We start from the raw sequence: 16,475 nt of genomic DNA on the forward strand, positions 1-16,475 counted from the left end.
TATGTCAATAATAATCAGAATACCTATAATATTGACATTTATTGTTATTGTGATCTATAGAAGAAGGAATACCTACTGTTCGTATCCATACCTCCTGTATAATTTAGTTTACCACTAGAGGGTACTCTTAAGCAAATCTTGATGTGGTTCATGTTACAGTTCTGGGGACCATCATTTAATGATGCAGAGAATCTGCATAAATAAGCCTGTGATCATTTAGCTTTAAATATGCATCAACAGGCTTGAAAAAGAGTTCTAACAGACGCATCATAGTGAATACAGTCTGCGTTACTTGGCTAGTCTTTCATTTGGGTGGTGATGTTGTATTCTGGGCTTTGGTTTGCCTTAACCAGCACTGTGTGGAGTAGGAGCATTCAAAATATACTTGTAAATTGTTTTTTCACATCCAGGAAACACACATTTCATGATTTAAAAAGCGGTGTACGGTGAGCCTAAAGTCACAAGGAGTCACAAGTAAGGCAGATGCCCTTACACTTCACCTTAATCCTACATAGCACACAAGTCAAAGAATCTTCATGTGTGAGGCTCCAGCAGTTATGCAATCAGCTACTCATGCAACATATCATTATCAGATGACTTCCATGTGACCTAGCTGACCTCATCATCATCTTATATGACAGCAAGATATGCATAATCTCAATAGGTTTTCTCTCCAGCCTGTTGAGCTACCAGTCCTTGTGCATGAGTGGTTAATGGACATCAGTCAAATATGACCTGTTTGTTACATAGGCTAGCTCATAATGAGAGGTTGATCCAGATGGGGATGCAGAACAACAAAATGACTCACGGCTCTTAATACAAGGCATGCAAAACAATGAAATGTAGTAGAAATATGGACTAAAAAAAAGTGCTGTATTATTAGACACTGACACATGCAAAACAGAAGCATATGATTTAAAAAAAAACATATCAGTCTGTCACAATAGAAGCAACAGTCACAGTGAAACAGTGAAAGACATGCATGCAGGTGCACGGGGAAACACTAGACAGATGTTTTGTACCAGATGTTGCATGCTAACATGCTGAACTAAAATACCATCTTAAATATTATAGTTGCTTAATGTTAGCATGCAATCATTGTCTTTGTGAGAGTGTTAGAATGCTGATGTTAGCTTTTTTGTTCAAAGTAGACTAGAAGAGAGATTTGTGCCATGTATTGTTGGATGATAAAAATTACTGTTCTATTATACTACACTGTTGGAATAATTTTGTTTTCAGTCACATTCCTCTTTTTTTATTCCCATTTACACACATCAGGTTAATTATGGTTTAATTTTCATTGTGATATGTTTGAAAGAGACTGATCAATAAGGTTTTGAGAAAATAAACTTCATCTATTAAGCATAAATCACATTGTCACAATCATTTCATAAAAAGAGGTAAAAATATTTCATTCCAACTTCAACAACAACTGTACCAATCTTAGAGATGATTTCTCAAAATCCCCTATTTTCATGATAAATAATATATTTATTCCACCATGATTCTTTTTATTTATTTTCCATGACCACTTGTCCTCATCAGGGTCTTGAGGGGCTAGTGCCGATCCTAGCTGATTGGGCATGAAGTGGGATACACCCTGGACTGACACATCTAAATCAATCATTCATAAGTACAGGCAGTTTATCATCACCAATTAACCTGCATGACTTTTATCTGTGGGAGGAAGCTGGAGTACCCAGAGAGAACCTACACAGACACGAGAGAACATGCTACAAACTCCCTTGCCTCATCAGGGGTCCTAACCATGATTCATTTCACATGTGGAAAAGATATGTGCAGCCCATTGTCTTTGCTTTGCTGTAACCATGCTCAGGTAACAGACACCCTAATGTTCACTGAAATGAGAAAGCATCCTTTTTTAGATGCCATTAACCATATCTTCTATGTGCTGTGTATGAGCTCACTTCTCTTGCCTTTTGATTGTGCTCATGGTTTCCGACAGGTGAAAATTAGAATGAGTCAGAGGAAGTAGCCAACTGTGTTTCGGGGCTCAAAAAGGATAGAATTAACTGACATCTGAGTGATAAAACGTGACTTGTGTCCACTGAGAATCCAGAAACAGCTGGTCATTATTATTTCAGTCCAGCCCTGCTCCTCATCTGTCTGATAACAGAAGCCTAAAAATCAGGAGCATTCCTTAGTCATGTTAAACCTGATTTGAAATAATTGCATGTTGTATGACTAAACAGCTAAGTGGCGAAGTGGACCAGTGATCCAGCAGTGACTTGTCTCTAGACATGAAACCTTCAACTCAGCTTTTTGTTTTCTGTTTTGGTGAGCTTGAGATGACTCGGTCTCTCTGAGTTATCTCGCCATATTCCCAGAGAGAGAAGACAGCAGCTTACAAGCTTTGGCACTCTGAAAGAAGCAAGACAGGGCTAAAAATAGTTTGACTGGGTTTTTCTAATTCATATATCTCAACTCCTTTCTTTACTGTTCCACCTACAGTTCTGCGGAGCAAAACTAGAAAGATTTAATATATCAGTCTTTTATATCTTTTATATAATGGCATGTAAATATTCTTTTTATTGATTATTGTTTGTTTGGGTTCACATATTACAGTCTTTTTAAATAAATGTTATTTATTTTATAGATTGTCATGATCAGATATCAGTTTAATTACTCTTTAGAAGATAAACTGAGAGGAAGTCACTTTATTCACCCTGGTTCCAGACCTCTGGAGGACAGTGCACACACAGTGAAAATGAAATGAGAATTCAACCTGATAATAAAAATGGTCCTATTTAAAAAAAAAAGGTTGCTGCCTTGTTAAGTGCAAATTACTATCTGCATTTGTCTCCCTGGGTTGCAGTTGACCCATACAGCAGAAAAACAGCAGCTAATTTGACTACAAATTAAAGCGTCGCCTGTGATTTGCATATATTTTGGAAGGTGGCAGCTCAATTAACTCAACCATCCCTGCTGCTCCCACCCTGTTTATGTATTCTGGATAATTTTTTATATTTTTATTCTGAATAGTTTCAGTGGTTTCAGTTTCCACTACCAATTTTATGCATTTCACATCGTCGGTCGTAGAAGAGAAGTTAAATGAATGAACATTTGATCAATAAAATTTGTGATTTTCTTATTGCTGTAATAAAATGTCATTTAAAAACATACATTCATTTGTATTATCTAATTCTACGAGAGTACATTTACATTTAAATGATTTTTTTACAGGATAAACATTTCGAATATTTGATCTTTTAAACAGAAAATCTAAATTAATTTAAATAAATTATATCAATCATATTTTATTCCCCCTGTACACTACGTAGGATATACTGTAATACATCCATGGATAGCACAAGGTGGGCATAATGCCTTCAGATTTCCAAACCACCATCTGGTGCCTCAGTCAGCCACTGGCGTCACAGACATGACCCCCTCACTTTTCACATAATAAACACTGCAGCCAGAAACTCGCCCCTGTAGTGGATGCTCAGTCTTTCTCCCTTTGTGACTGCTGGGTATTGACGTCTTTGAAAAGGACCACTTTCATTAGAATTTCATTGTTGACGCGAGGAATGACCACTGCCCTGGCATATTTTATTGTCCTGTGATAGAAGTGAACAAAATCAACCCTGATAGCTCTATAAAATATTGTTTCTTGCGGTTCTGACATAGTCCATGCTGTGGCGAAAATACATTTGGTTGTGGGAAATGTGCTGTAGAAATCATTTTCCACTTGACTACTACACTGCTCCTCAAGGATGATGTCAAGAGCCTGCCAAGAGGACTGTTGACAACTGTGACAATACAATATGCTTTTAAAACGCTCCACCTCAAAGGACCATCATCACGAAAAGCCATTTGGAGATTTGGCCATATTTGCATGCATATGAATTGCTTTCAGTTTTACAAACACATGGCTCGCCTGATGATGGCAATGAAGCTGAAAGTCAAGAGTTTTTGCTCCAATGTCATTTCTCACCAACAGCACTGACTATTTGATGGAGCTCGGAAAGTGATTCATCTTGGCGCTGTGCTCTAGCATTTGAAGATAAGTTTTTCCTGTCAGAGAAAAAAACATGCTGTTTTTCATGACATATTATATTAGTAAACCTAGCAGATGTTGTAGCCTCTGACTATATGATGGGGGACTGTGACGAGGGAAAACAAAATACATTAGTGATATATTTTAAGACATAACTTGCTACACTTAAGAGACACTATGAAGTTAGAGTAAAGGTCAAAATATGAAGCCTTTGTACATAGGGACTGTTACAACACCAGGGAACTCAGAGAGACAATGCATCTAATCTCTGCAGCAATGTAAAGAAAAGTACTTTCAGAATATGATCATGATCATATGATCATCATCCAGGTTGTGAAGAAGCTAATGTAATAATACTGAATGTACTTTTTCCTAACTGTGTCCTCTAATGCAGCATTGGTGTGCAGTTTTTTTTCTGTGTAGATTAATTAGCATTATAGATTTCGAATTGAAGCTGCAGTCTGCCTCCATCAGGCTTCATGCTCGCTTTGATTGATACCCCATAAGCATGACGTCTTTCTGCACCTGCTGTCGCCTGCAGCAAAAAGCCACCATACAGGACATACTCCATGTGCCTGTGGATTTTTTTTTTCATCTCCCAGACACAGATAAGCCTGTTGACTATATGTTGAAAAGTGTGTGTCAATCATATTTCTGCCACTTTACACCCCTCTAGTAATTGGAATTGAGCGCAAAGTGCTTTCTTCTTGCACACGTGTGCTATAGGAGCTGATTACTTCAGGTCGGCCTATTACGTAAAATATCACGTTGTTGTAATGGCGTCATTAAAAGCTCACACGTGATGCTAGTAACAGTCAGTATGTAATTTAGATTAGGTTACTTATCAAATGCATTTTCTCTCATGGATGAAATGAATGAATTTATAAAATACAATAATATTATGCATATTATGATGAAACAGGAAATTAATATGACAAAAGACATGTGTCTCACACTATTAGAGAATATAACATGGGGGTGTGAATTTACAGCCTCTGTATTTTGTCAAAATGTCTGTGAGTCTGAAGGTCACTTGTGTCGTTTGCTGAGGATGACAGCATGAAAATGTCAAAAATCCTCACTGAAATGATCACATCCTTTGGCCCTGCAGGGATACCTTTCTGCTGCTTATTCTCCTCACAATATAAGATATGGTGTGCAGACAAAGTGTAGTAGTACACAGGACAACCAACTATACTTCTATTTTCTCTGCATATTCTAGTTATTACATTACAAGTACTGCACATACGTTTAATAGCTCAGCTAGCTATAGGGTCTTCGGGTTATAACTGTATTACAGCCACCGGTGAGGGAAGCTCCACTGCCTGTCAGTACTATCTAATGATTCATTGTCAAAGATTTGTTCATACACGTACTGAACACCTCTTGAAGACCAAACATACCATATTGTAACAGTTTTGAGTTTGTTTTGTGTTTCCTGTTTTATTTTGTGGCTCTCCCCTGTCTGTGTCTTGCATTTCTACTCCCTGCCTTATTTTCCCACCTGTCCCTGATTAGTTTTACCTGGTGTCCTGCATGGTTATTGAGTTTCCTTTGTTTCTTTGTCTGTCCATTATGTGTCTCATGGCGACTATATGTGTCTGTAACATGTTCCTGCCTCTGTTCTAATTTGTCCTTAGATCTAGATTTTGATTATTGCATTTTCATTTTGCATTTTCGCCTGAACCACCAGCCGCCTTTTAGTTTGTATATATGTTTGTTTTGTTTGTCTGCGTTTGTCCACTCCTCAACCCTCTCTATTATTGTTACTTTACTGTATGTCTCTCGACCAAATCTCTCTCTCTCACTCTCTCTTTATACTGGTATTTGACCCGATAATCCCATCAGTTGAGAAATCAGGTGGATATCACATGTATTATAATTAATTTCGAAGGGACCATGAACACAACTCTATGCTGTTGAGATATGTGAGCTGTGAGTGAGTGACAGACAGACTGACACCTCCATCCCTAAAGGAATTCACTTAATGTATGCAATATGAGCACTGTAATGTTGAACAACATATTAACTGGGGATTAATTAGCACTGATTTCAAGATTGATAGAAACAGAAACATTTCACATTTCATCTGTTAAACAGGCCTTAACTGCTATTAAGTGGCTTGGTGCTAATTGTATCTAACCATGAGGGGTTACATTACACAATTTAGTCTGGATGACAGGCAGCCTAACACAACCTTTCTGCCATGTTTTAAGAAAAGAGAAATCTTCTGTGACCTATTTTGAAGGAGAAGAACATTTTATGGTGCATTGGGAAGTAGCTATATTTTGCTACAATCTTTACACTTGACTGCTCATCAGAGACAACTAACAGCTCAGACTGCTGGCAGGTAGACCTGCAGTTTACCTGTCCAGTCTGTTGTAGCACCATGGAAAACAGCATATAATAATGCACTGCACATAATCAAGAGTGTTATGAAGCATATACTTTCAAAGGACAACACAATACATGTGTATTTGTTTAATCTTACAGCATAGTGATGTATATTTTATATTTTCTACAACTGTAAATTTACATATTTTTACTACTTTCTTTCTCAAATCGTCTCCAACATTGTCAATTTACACATGCATATGAGGAGTTGGCCGGTTATTTGATACTTCAAGATATATTCAATGCAATAAAATGAAACAGCCCCACAATAAATCTAAACTTCATACTCAATTTATATCACTGAGGATGGAAACACATCATAATATAAAGCAAACAATTCAACAGCATCAATAGCCTCTTAAATAATTTCTTTCTGCTCTGGGAGAAAGATAAACATGATAAGCCTCGTATAAAGGCAGGATTAATCTCAAGGCTGTCATTGTAATATTATGATTCTGACTTTCTCCAGTTAATTCTCCAGTTTGTATTCTTTTGATTATGTTGTATAGTATGTCCTACTGCTGAAATAACTGTTCTGTTTCTATCTTTAATTATTCTACCTCTCTAAATATTCTTCTGCTACAATTATCAGCTCAAACACAATGAGAATTTTAATGTAATACACTGTAGTATAGTTCATATTCAATTATTGCAAAGGCACTGGGCTGTTTAGAGGACTCACATACCTCCACTTGTCATTTATTTGATGTTTTTAATCATCCATGTCCATGATTTATTGATAATCAATGGATTATTGTAAAGTCACTGAGGTAAACAGTGTAATGTGCCAAATTACTTCCACATCATTACATTAAAAAACTACAATATTCCTCAAACTAGGCCAGAGGTCACTGCAATAAGACTTATTAGGAGAATGATAATCAGTGGCAGAACCAAGCTCACTGATGGACGGTTATTTGCCATGACTGGTTGAGTTAAAGAAAGAGAGGGGCAGAGAGACAGAGAGACACACAGCAGCAATACAATAACTAACTGCATAAACTGTAATGGAGATATGGTAGCAATATTGATAATAACAATAATGTCTGTAGTGGACGTCGTGCAGGACCAAAGCAGCAGCCACGATCCATGAGAACCTGCTGGACGAGAGAGCACAGAAACTGCAGGGAAAGGTGAAGTTGCATTAATGAGACATGAGTGTTAACAGATGGAGAAAGAAAGAGGAAGAGAAGAGCTCAGCGCATCATTTGAAGTCCCCCGGCAGTCTAGTCCTATAGCAGCATAACATAAGGGATGGCCTGAGCCAGCCCTAACTAAGCTCTATCAAAAAGGAAAGTCTTAAGCCTACTCTTAAAAACTTTGACGGTGTCTGCCTCCCAACCCACAATGGGATCTTGTTCCACAGAAGAGGAGCTTGATAGCTGAAAGCTCTGGCTCCCAGTCGTCTTTAGGAGCCACAATCTATTACTGCACCTAAGAGGCGAGGCTGAAAACCAACACTGAATGCCTGTGACCTTTAATCCCTCAGATGGCACTAAATTAAAAACCGACATATAATATTACTAAATAGGCTGTTAGAGGTAAACACATCACTCGTTAATAAGATAAGACCATGTGAAGTGAAAGTCATAAATCAACAACATCCAGAAACACAGATGACTTCTTTAGGTCCAAGTCCAAGTTTTTTGGATTCTTGGTTTTAGAAAAAACACAACACCCATCCATCAAACTGTCATGAGTTAAAAGTCCACTCACATCAAATAAAGCAGTCCACTGCTCAGCTTCCATAGAAGGAGAAGGCCTAAGTGTAAGTTGTATATTACTATGAATTATGAAGCTTTATATCGACACACACGCACACACACCGACTCAACCCAAATACACACACATTATCATACATATCCACAAACCTCAACCAGAGCCCTTTATCAACTGGCCAGCTTTACACTGTGTTTATCCATTGGGGGCTCAATTAAAAAGAGGGGCAGCTAAAACCCAACTTGGGCCGGATCCCTTCCATCTGTGAGCTGCCCTTCATCAAACAGGTGGAAATCTGGAAGCCTTTCCAACCAGTGAGAAATCATTCAGCCCTCGACTGTACCATCCACCTCTGGACATGTTAGACTGCCAGTTGGATACCTCAGTACCTGGAGGCTGTTATTCATCCACCTACACCATTTATAGCACACATATCTCATGCCAGAATTACTTCACACATGCGCTCTTACCCTACCTCCTACAAGTATATTCATTATATTCAGTTATTAGGCTTGACTGTAAGTCTTTAAAATACTTTATTATGTGCTTGTTTGTCTGTCCTTTTTCTTTTGTTCTGTCTTTGCAACACTTCAATGAAAAAAAGATTATATAATAAAAAGAAGAAGAAACAGTGGCTCATCCTGGTCAGTCATTTCCTCAATGTGATTACACTGCAGTCTAAGGCAAATACTGCATGCAGTGTTTACAGTAAGTATGTCGGCACAGCTTCTCGTCAAGGCTGACTCTGCTTCAGCTGTGTAGTGTAACATTACGGACATGGTTCAGCTCAATGTGGAGAGATTTCGTGGAACTACAAGCTAATATCTATTAGTGAATGTGCTTCTTGATGCACATCGCCTCTGGCTGCAACAGTCTGACATGGTAGCTGTTTGATCAGCATAATGAATTTCTTAAAATAATCATAAAATCATGATTTCTTATGCCATTTACTTTTCATTTGTGTGATAAGTCATGGCTCATCAACATTTAATGGTGTTTTTAGATTCAATTCTGATGATGTGATAGTTGTTATTTTAACAGCAACTGAATTGTGGATGGACTTGCATACATAGCAACTGAAAATTCTATTGAAATAAGTTCTTCACTATAGTGGGTGCTCTGTGAAAGTATTTGTGCTATCTGAAATAAAATGGGTTCATATGCTTGTCAGATTAGCACTGGACTCACCACTTTTCATACTTTTACGATTAGATATGCACTGTGCACAGTCCTGTGGCTGTAAAGTCTGGTTAGTTAAAAAAATATAAAGGTGATCTGGAAAGCTAATTATTGTTATTTATCTAACACATTATAACCAATAGTATGGTCCTAAAGTGTGTTTTTCATTCGAAACGCTTGTCTGTGAATAGAGTCACTGACTAGTTCATTATTAACAACACAGCAGTCACATTACTATTGTTTCTGTGGCTTCCGCTATCTTTCACATGACTTTTAATGAGCAAGTGACTGTATTTGTTTATTGTGTTATGTGCATTCAGTCACCCATGATGGGAGCCCCACTGCCTGTTAGTTCAATCTAAAGATTTCATTGTGATGTGTTCGTAGATGTACCAAACACCTCCTGCAGACCAAACAGTACTGTACATAAAACAATTTAATGGCAATGCTGACATGCTGATGTTTAGCAAGATAAAGGACATAATATGTTAATGTTAATATGTTTGCAATTACATATTAGCAAGGCTAGACATTTTTTTAGAAAGAATAATATAAACAAATCAAGTTTTAATGTGTTTTTGAGATTGGCTAATGCGTTCAACCTCTTTCACTCTTCACATGGACTATTGCAACCAAAGCCTACTTACACAGGACTGATGATACTATGCAGAGTACAAATAAAAAACCATCAGGTGCCCAAATCTTCAAGTCCCAACAGATTCAGCATTCATATACAGATATTTGTTCATATAGATTACAACTAATAGGGTTGATATTAACAATATATAACTTCTGTTTAAAGTCATATTAAAGTTATTTCACATTTATACAAAATAGTAACACACATGCGAGATGTTGATCAGAACGGATCAGTACAGTTGTTTGTAACATTATCTTTTACAATGACATTTATATACTTGTGTAGCCTCTTAGTCTTGTATTTGTCACATCTTACTCTCAATACACACACTCAAAATAACATAGGCCAGAAACAAATCATATTATTCCTCAGTAAGCTCAACATAATATCTGTATGGAGAAAGAAACACTTATAAAAGCAGCAGAACAAGAGGTTTTATGAGAAACTGAGAGCTTAAACACCACAGATGCAATAACACGTGTTGGTCGTGGGAGGCTGGGATTTCAGTAAGATCACAGTGAAGCAATGAACATACAAGTGTATGTATGTATGTATGTGTGTATGTATGTATGTATGTATATAAGTATGTATATACATACAAGCACCACAATTATGTGGATTAATGTGAAAATGAGTCTGTGGAGCTGGAAAGGTTGCAGATCGTTTGGATAACAGCCCAGACTCTGACATCTGCATGAACCAACGTCCAGCTCTAATCAGCTGCTCCACTGCTTTGAACAGCTCAGCTGCTTTCCCACAATGTCATCCTCTCTCTCTCCTCTCTCAGCATCATTTCTGTCGCTCTCTATTGTCAAATAAGTGCAAATGAAAAGTGAAATATTTCCAAATATGCATTTAATTCATTGTGTAGGTTTAATTTGGTTCAATTATTGCAGTTATTTCCTGTTTCTAAACCATGAAATGACAGTTCATGGGTCACATCAAACTTAAGGTTTAAAAACTCATATAAACTTGGCTTACATCAGCACTTCTAATTTCTATAATTTCCAAAAACTAAATCTTTAACTCTGCGGCATTATCAGTAATATTTGCCTCTAAGAACTTTTTCTATTTTTTTCCTCCTCACCCTCCTCTCAAGTGCTTATATAGGCAGCAGGCATATGGGTTCTTTTGTTACTTCATATAATGAGTTGAGATTATGCGAGGGCATAGTGTAGGTGTTTGATAATGTGCTGTAGAAAACCAAGTCGGCACAATGTTTTCAAATTTACAATAATATGTTGAGAAGCTCAGCTGTTTCTGTGGAAACAAGACTCAGTGGTGACCTATCCTGGCGTATAATCACATACATAATATGTATTCATTTAAGTTTAAGTTATATAAACATAAAACTGCAGAGTTAGTGTATGTTTATTTGAAACAGTTGTTTGTTGTCACATAATCTGATGATGATTAGACAAAGAGAGAAACATTACAGCAGATGGCAAACAGAAGCTGGATTAAGATTTTTTTTTCTAACAGTTATATACAATATTTGCTTGTCTGAGCACTGCTGCTAATGAAATATAGATTTAAGACCTGCTTTGACAAGGAAAACATAATTATGTGTATCATATGAGATAATGCTGCCGATGGGAATGTATGACTGAGTAATACATGGGTGCAGAAAATAAGAAACATCTGGCAAATATAATGCATGAGTAACACACCTATCTGCCGCAGTGTCAACAGAAACCAAAGCTTGGATTACATTTGCACATTTTGCATAGAAGTCGTTTTGTCCACTAAGACTTAATTAAAACAGTTAATACGAGCAGGTTTGGTTTGGTCTCGATGAAAATGATGCTAATAGGGACTGCGAGTTCTCATTACATTTATTCCGGCAGGATTAAAATTAGAAACACTGCCGGAGCTCAGGGTTCATTGAACTGACTGACGCGCCTGGGACGTGGAGACGCTCGTAGCCGCGCCCACAGAGCCCCTGACGCGCACAGCGGAGTACAAGATGCGGTAAAAACTCTCCAAGGGACACTGGAATAAAACTGCGAGGCAAGACTGGAGACTACAAACTCAGTACTGTACTCATCATAAGGAGTCCAGCAGGGGGATGGAGCCGCAGCAAGGTCTGGGACTTCCATGAAGAGGATTTGACTTGATCTAGGAAGAAATACATCGCTGGGACACAGGTGTGAGTTAGTTGTAGCTGTTTCTTATACTCATACATATGAATACAATTCATTTATATATTAAAAGACAGCAAAAAATAGTGTTTATCCTCAGTAAAATATTAACATAATTTTATGTGTTACTGTGAATTTTAACTGTTGATCTTTACATTGAATAAAATATGTAAAAAATAAAAATAAAAAAGCTAGTTTTATCTGTGAACACTTGCATGACCTAATGTTGCTAAATGGAAAAGTTTACATTATAAATGCCAGACTGAGGCTGACCACAGGAAAGAAACCTGTGCAGACTTTGTTTAAATTTTAAAATTTTAATCTTCTTTTGTGTCATATAATAGCATATAATCATTAAAGAGCAATTACCTTGATTAGTTGTCAGGTATTGCTGTTGTTGGTGCTGCAACTTCAACAGTCTGAAGACTTCCCATGTCATAATGTGTTTTGTTAGGCAATCATCTCTCCACATCAGTGAGCATCAGTGACAGAGATATGCCCTGCACAGCAGACTGCTGCCTCTCTGTCAGCCACTGTATTACTCGCAGAACTCATTGCTTAGTGTTCTTATGGAAATCCATGCAGATGAATCTTCTGCAACAACTGCATGCATAAGGCTCATGTATATATTTTGTCTTATCTCCCTTTGGGGCCACTGGTCTCATGTGTAGCTGAACAACATGCTGACTCCTTGGTGAGGGTCAGAAAATGAATGCCTCCTCCTGCTGTGATTCTCCAGTCATCATGTATCAGGAGAGCTCAGAGTCTGACCTCAATGCCAGCTGTGCCTGGCTGGCTCCTCATTGCAACTGGACATCAGTGGACAGAGCGCCACAGCTGCCTACCTTTTCCACAGCGGCCAAAATCAGAGTGATCATTACCTTCACTCTGTGTGGCATTTCAACTTTCTGCAATTTAGCTGTGCTGTGGGCAATCAACAGCCACAAGCGCAAATCCCACCTTAGAGTGCTGATAATCAACCTGACTGCTGCTGACCTCTTGGTTACCTTCATCGTGATGCCTGTGGACGCGGTGTGGAACATCACAGTACAGTGGCTGGCCGGCGATTTGGCCTGCAGATTCTTGATGTTCCTCAAGCTACAGGCCATGTACTCCTGTGCCTTTGTCACAGTGGTGATTAGTCTGGACAGACAGTCAGCTATCCTCAACCCTCTGGCTATCAGCATGGCACGGAGAAGGAACAGGGTCATGCTGATCGTAGCGTGGACTATGAGCACCTTGTTCTCAATCCCTCAGGTAAGGCCAGCTGACACTGGTTTGATGAGACAAGCGATTATGGCTTGTTTGGTTCAGTGACAAATTCAGAGAGAAGTGCTGGGTTATAGGCAATAGTCCTGTAAATATTGAAACAGATGATTGGGTGAGAGTCTCAGAAAAAGGCAAACTGCACATGCAAAGGCAATAAAATCTGCCTTTACATTTATTTGAATTAAATTCTCATACATGGTTCATCATTATCTCCACTCACATGCCTCTGTGTATTTACATAACAAAGGGTTCCCGTGGCTTCGATGCTAGAAAACCTGCTGCATGATTTACGGGGTCCACAGGGTCTTGGTGTTAGGGATTAGGAACTGATCACTGAGTTACACATGAATGGGAATCTCTAATCCTGTCAGTATGGATGCTTCTCTGTAAGCAATGAGACATATGGCAGCCTAGCATATAACGCTGTTGCTCATGCTGTGAGACAAAACACAGAAGTGTGGCAGTGCAATCCAATCTCCAAACATAATGAGAGACTGGAACCCAGCCAACATTCTGAAATGTTCAATACCAGAATAAAGAAGTCCTACAATATCCACACATAGTAAATACAATAAGATTAGAGTTTAATCTTGATTCATTTTTATTTAGTTCTAACATAAGCAAGACAGAGCTGAGATTTATTATTTGTTGTTTGTATTCTCAACTAACTTTTAATGTCAGAAGATAAAAGGTTTAGGATAAGGACCAAAGCTAACAGAGCTGCTAATACTAACCTACTTTGTGTTTTTCTTTGGCATAATATTTAACCCAGCAAAATATGGCCTTCCCAGTTACAGTTGCAAACCTATGATTGGACGTTAGCTGTTCAGGTGTCGGGTTTAGTGAACTCAGGTCAAAACCAGCCTGACCTTCACAACTTTAGTTTTTGCCATGATACTTAAAGAACACATTACTAATTAAACACTGACATCTGGAAATAAATTATGTGACCCACATGAACATAATCCCTCAGGAGACTTGGCAATTTGGTCAAACCACTGGGACGTCAGTATTACATCATGCTTAATCTTTCTATTTCCTCTCTGCCAAACAAACAGAGCAAAAACAATACTGGATGTCATCACTTGCCTATTTTATATATATATTTTTTTATTCCACAGATGTTTATTTTCCATAATGTGACCATCACCTATCCAGCTAATTTTACTCAGTGCACCACTAGGGGAAGTTTTGTCACCCACTGGCAAGAAACTGCCTACAACATGTTCACCTTCTCCTGCCTCTTCCTGCTGCCACTGGTCATAATGATCATCTGCTACACCAGGATCTTCATCCAGATCTCCAAACGGATGACAAAAAAGAACTGTAAGTTCACAGCTGAGCCTAATTTAAGAACATAGTCGGAAGGTTTAACCATGTTAAATAATTAACACACCTCAACTCTCTTTCTTTCTTTCCTCCAGTGTCCTCCAGTGAGTCAGATCTCCGTTGCTCAAAGAACAACATCCCCAAAGCTCGAATGAAAACTCTGAAAATGAGCATCGTCATAGTGATGTGCTTTATAGTCTGCTGGACTCCATACTACCTGTTGGGTTTGTGGTACTGGTTCTTCCCAGACGACATAGAGGGAAAAGTCTCTCACTCCCTCACCCACATCCTGTTCATCTTTGGGCTTTTCAACGCCTGCCTTGATCCAATCATCTATGGCCTGTTCACCATACGCTTCCGCAAGGGGCTGAGGAGCTGCTACCGCAAAGCCGCAGCGAAGTCAGACCTGGGAACTAACATAACAGAGCCTTTAAAAAGCACTACCGCTTCTTTGCCCTCTAAAAGAGGGACAAGCAGTGGTGAAAAGGACAGAAACTGTGGACAGGTTAAGCCTAAACCCTCTGATGGCAGACGTCTGACTGTGTTCATTCGAGGAGAAGGAGGACAAAAAAGTAATTCCAGCGCTGACAGCACAGCATGATGAGGAAAACAGAGCAGAACACGAAACTTCATAGTTGAACTGATTGAGCTGGTTTTGCTGTATATTGGACATGTTTATTTCACAATCACATCTAACTTGCATGTGTAAAATAAGTATGAGAACAGAAAATATCCATCGCCTATCTGTGTTTTTGTGTGTGTTGTGCTTGAGGCTGTCCATCTTACTTAAGGGTTATATAACATCTTCTGAACACAGTAAATATGTTTGGCGCTGTTTAATGGTTTGTGTCTTGTGTAACTGCTTCACATTTTAAGATGAGTCCACTATACAGAATATGCATTAACCAGGGCCTGGAAACAGCTTCAGGACTAAATGAAAAATAGAAAGACGGTGATTGTCAGGTTACACAACTGTGCTGTTTGTGGTTTATAGGTTACGCACTGCCTCCAGGTCTATAAGGAAGCATCAAATGACTGCTGAGGTTACTTCCTTTTCATTCATTTGCTACTATTATCCGGTCTGTTCCCACAGGAAAACAAAGACGTTCATCACGTCATGCAGCATGTATCATGCTGTTTCAGAAACATGCAAGCGTGTAAGCTATTAAGCCTTAACAGTGTTTGTGTAATGACTATAACTGTGATAAAGAGATGGAAACAGGTCAATGGATATAATATAGTTTAGTTGCCTATAACCTCAGTCAAATAACTATCAAGATCATACTACAGATGCCACATATACAACAAATCCCCAGATTAAATCTAATCCATCCCCATGTTTCAGTCCAGCTTTTTATTATGCAAGGACAATACAGATTCCTATATACTGTAAGTTACTCTACTGTGACGAATGTGACTACAACATGCCTTTTTCACATGTTACTAATAACATTAACACAGGCTCAGTTCTGCACAAGTCATCATCACAGTGGGGCAGAGAGCCAGCAATCATAATAATAAGAGGCTGAAACAGGTAATTATGTAAAAGGCTTTCAGAAGATTTGTACATTTTACTGCACTCTTGTAAAACAAGTTAAGCTAATTCATCATAGGCAGCGATCTTGTAACTAGCTTATAAAGGTCCAGTGTCCAAGATTTATTGGTCTCTGTTCACAGACTATGGCAGAAATGTAAAACAATATGCATAACTCTGTTTTTATTACTTTATGATCACCTGAAAATAAGATTTTTTTTTATTACCTTAAAAATGTGTCTTTTATAT

General features: G+C 38.3%; 1 protein-coding gene across 1 annotated transcript; it reads left to right on the plus strand.

Annotated features, from left to right (window-relative positions):
• Positions 1-11,850: 11,850 nt before the first annotated feature.
• Positions 11,851-16,373, plus strand: LOC104920060 (putative gonadotropin-releasing hormone II receptor). Its single transcript, XM_019258369.2, has 4 exons — positions 11,851-12,100; positions 12,766-13,351; positions 14,485-14,689; positions 14,788-16,373. The coding sequence occupies exons 2-4, from the start codon at positions 12,803-12,805 to the stop codon at positions 15,291-15,293; spliced, it is 1,260 nt and encodes a 419-aa protein (XP_019113914.1). The 5' UTR covers positions 11,851-12,100; positions 12,766-12,802; the 3' UTR covers positions 15,294-16,373.
• The last annotated feature ends 102 nt before the right edge of the window (positions 16,374-16,475 follow it).

Source organism: Larimichthys crocea, chromosome VIII (assembly GCF_000972845.2).
Source record: "Larimichthys crocea isolate SSNF chromosome VIII, L_crocea_2.0, whole genome shotgun sequence".
NCBI classification, from domain to species: Eukaryota; Metazoa; Chordata; class Actinopteri; family Sciaenidae; genus Larimichthys; species Larimichthys crocea.

Excerpts from the sequence above, each read along its gene's own strand:
- LOC104920060 (XM_019258369.2), top strand. The coding sequence starts at position 12,803 with ATGAATGCCTCCTCCTGCTGTGATTCTCCAGTCATCATGTATCAGGAG. Across the intron at positions 13,352-14,484 it reads CCTTGTTCTCAATCCCTCAG|ATGTTTATTTTCCATAATGT; the intron begins GTAAGGCCAGCT and ends TTTATTCCACAG. Across the intron at positions 14,690-14,787 it reads ACGGATGACAAAAAAGAACT|TGTCCTCCAGTGAGTCAGAT; the intron begins GTAAGTTCACAG and ends TCTTTCCTCCAG.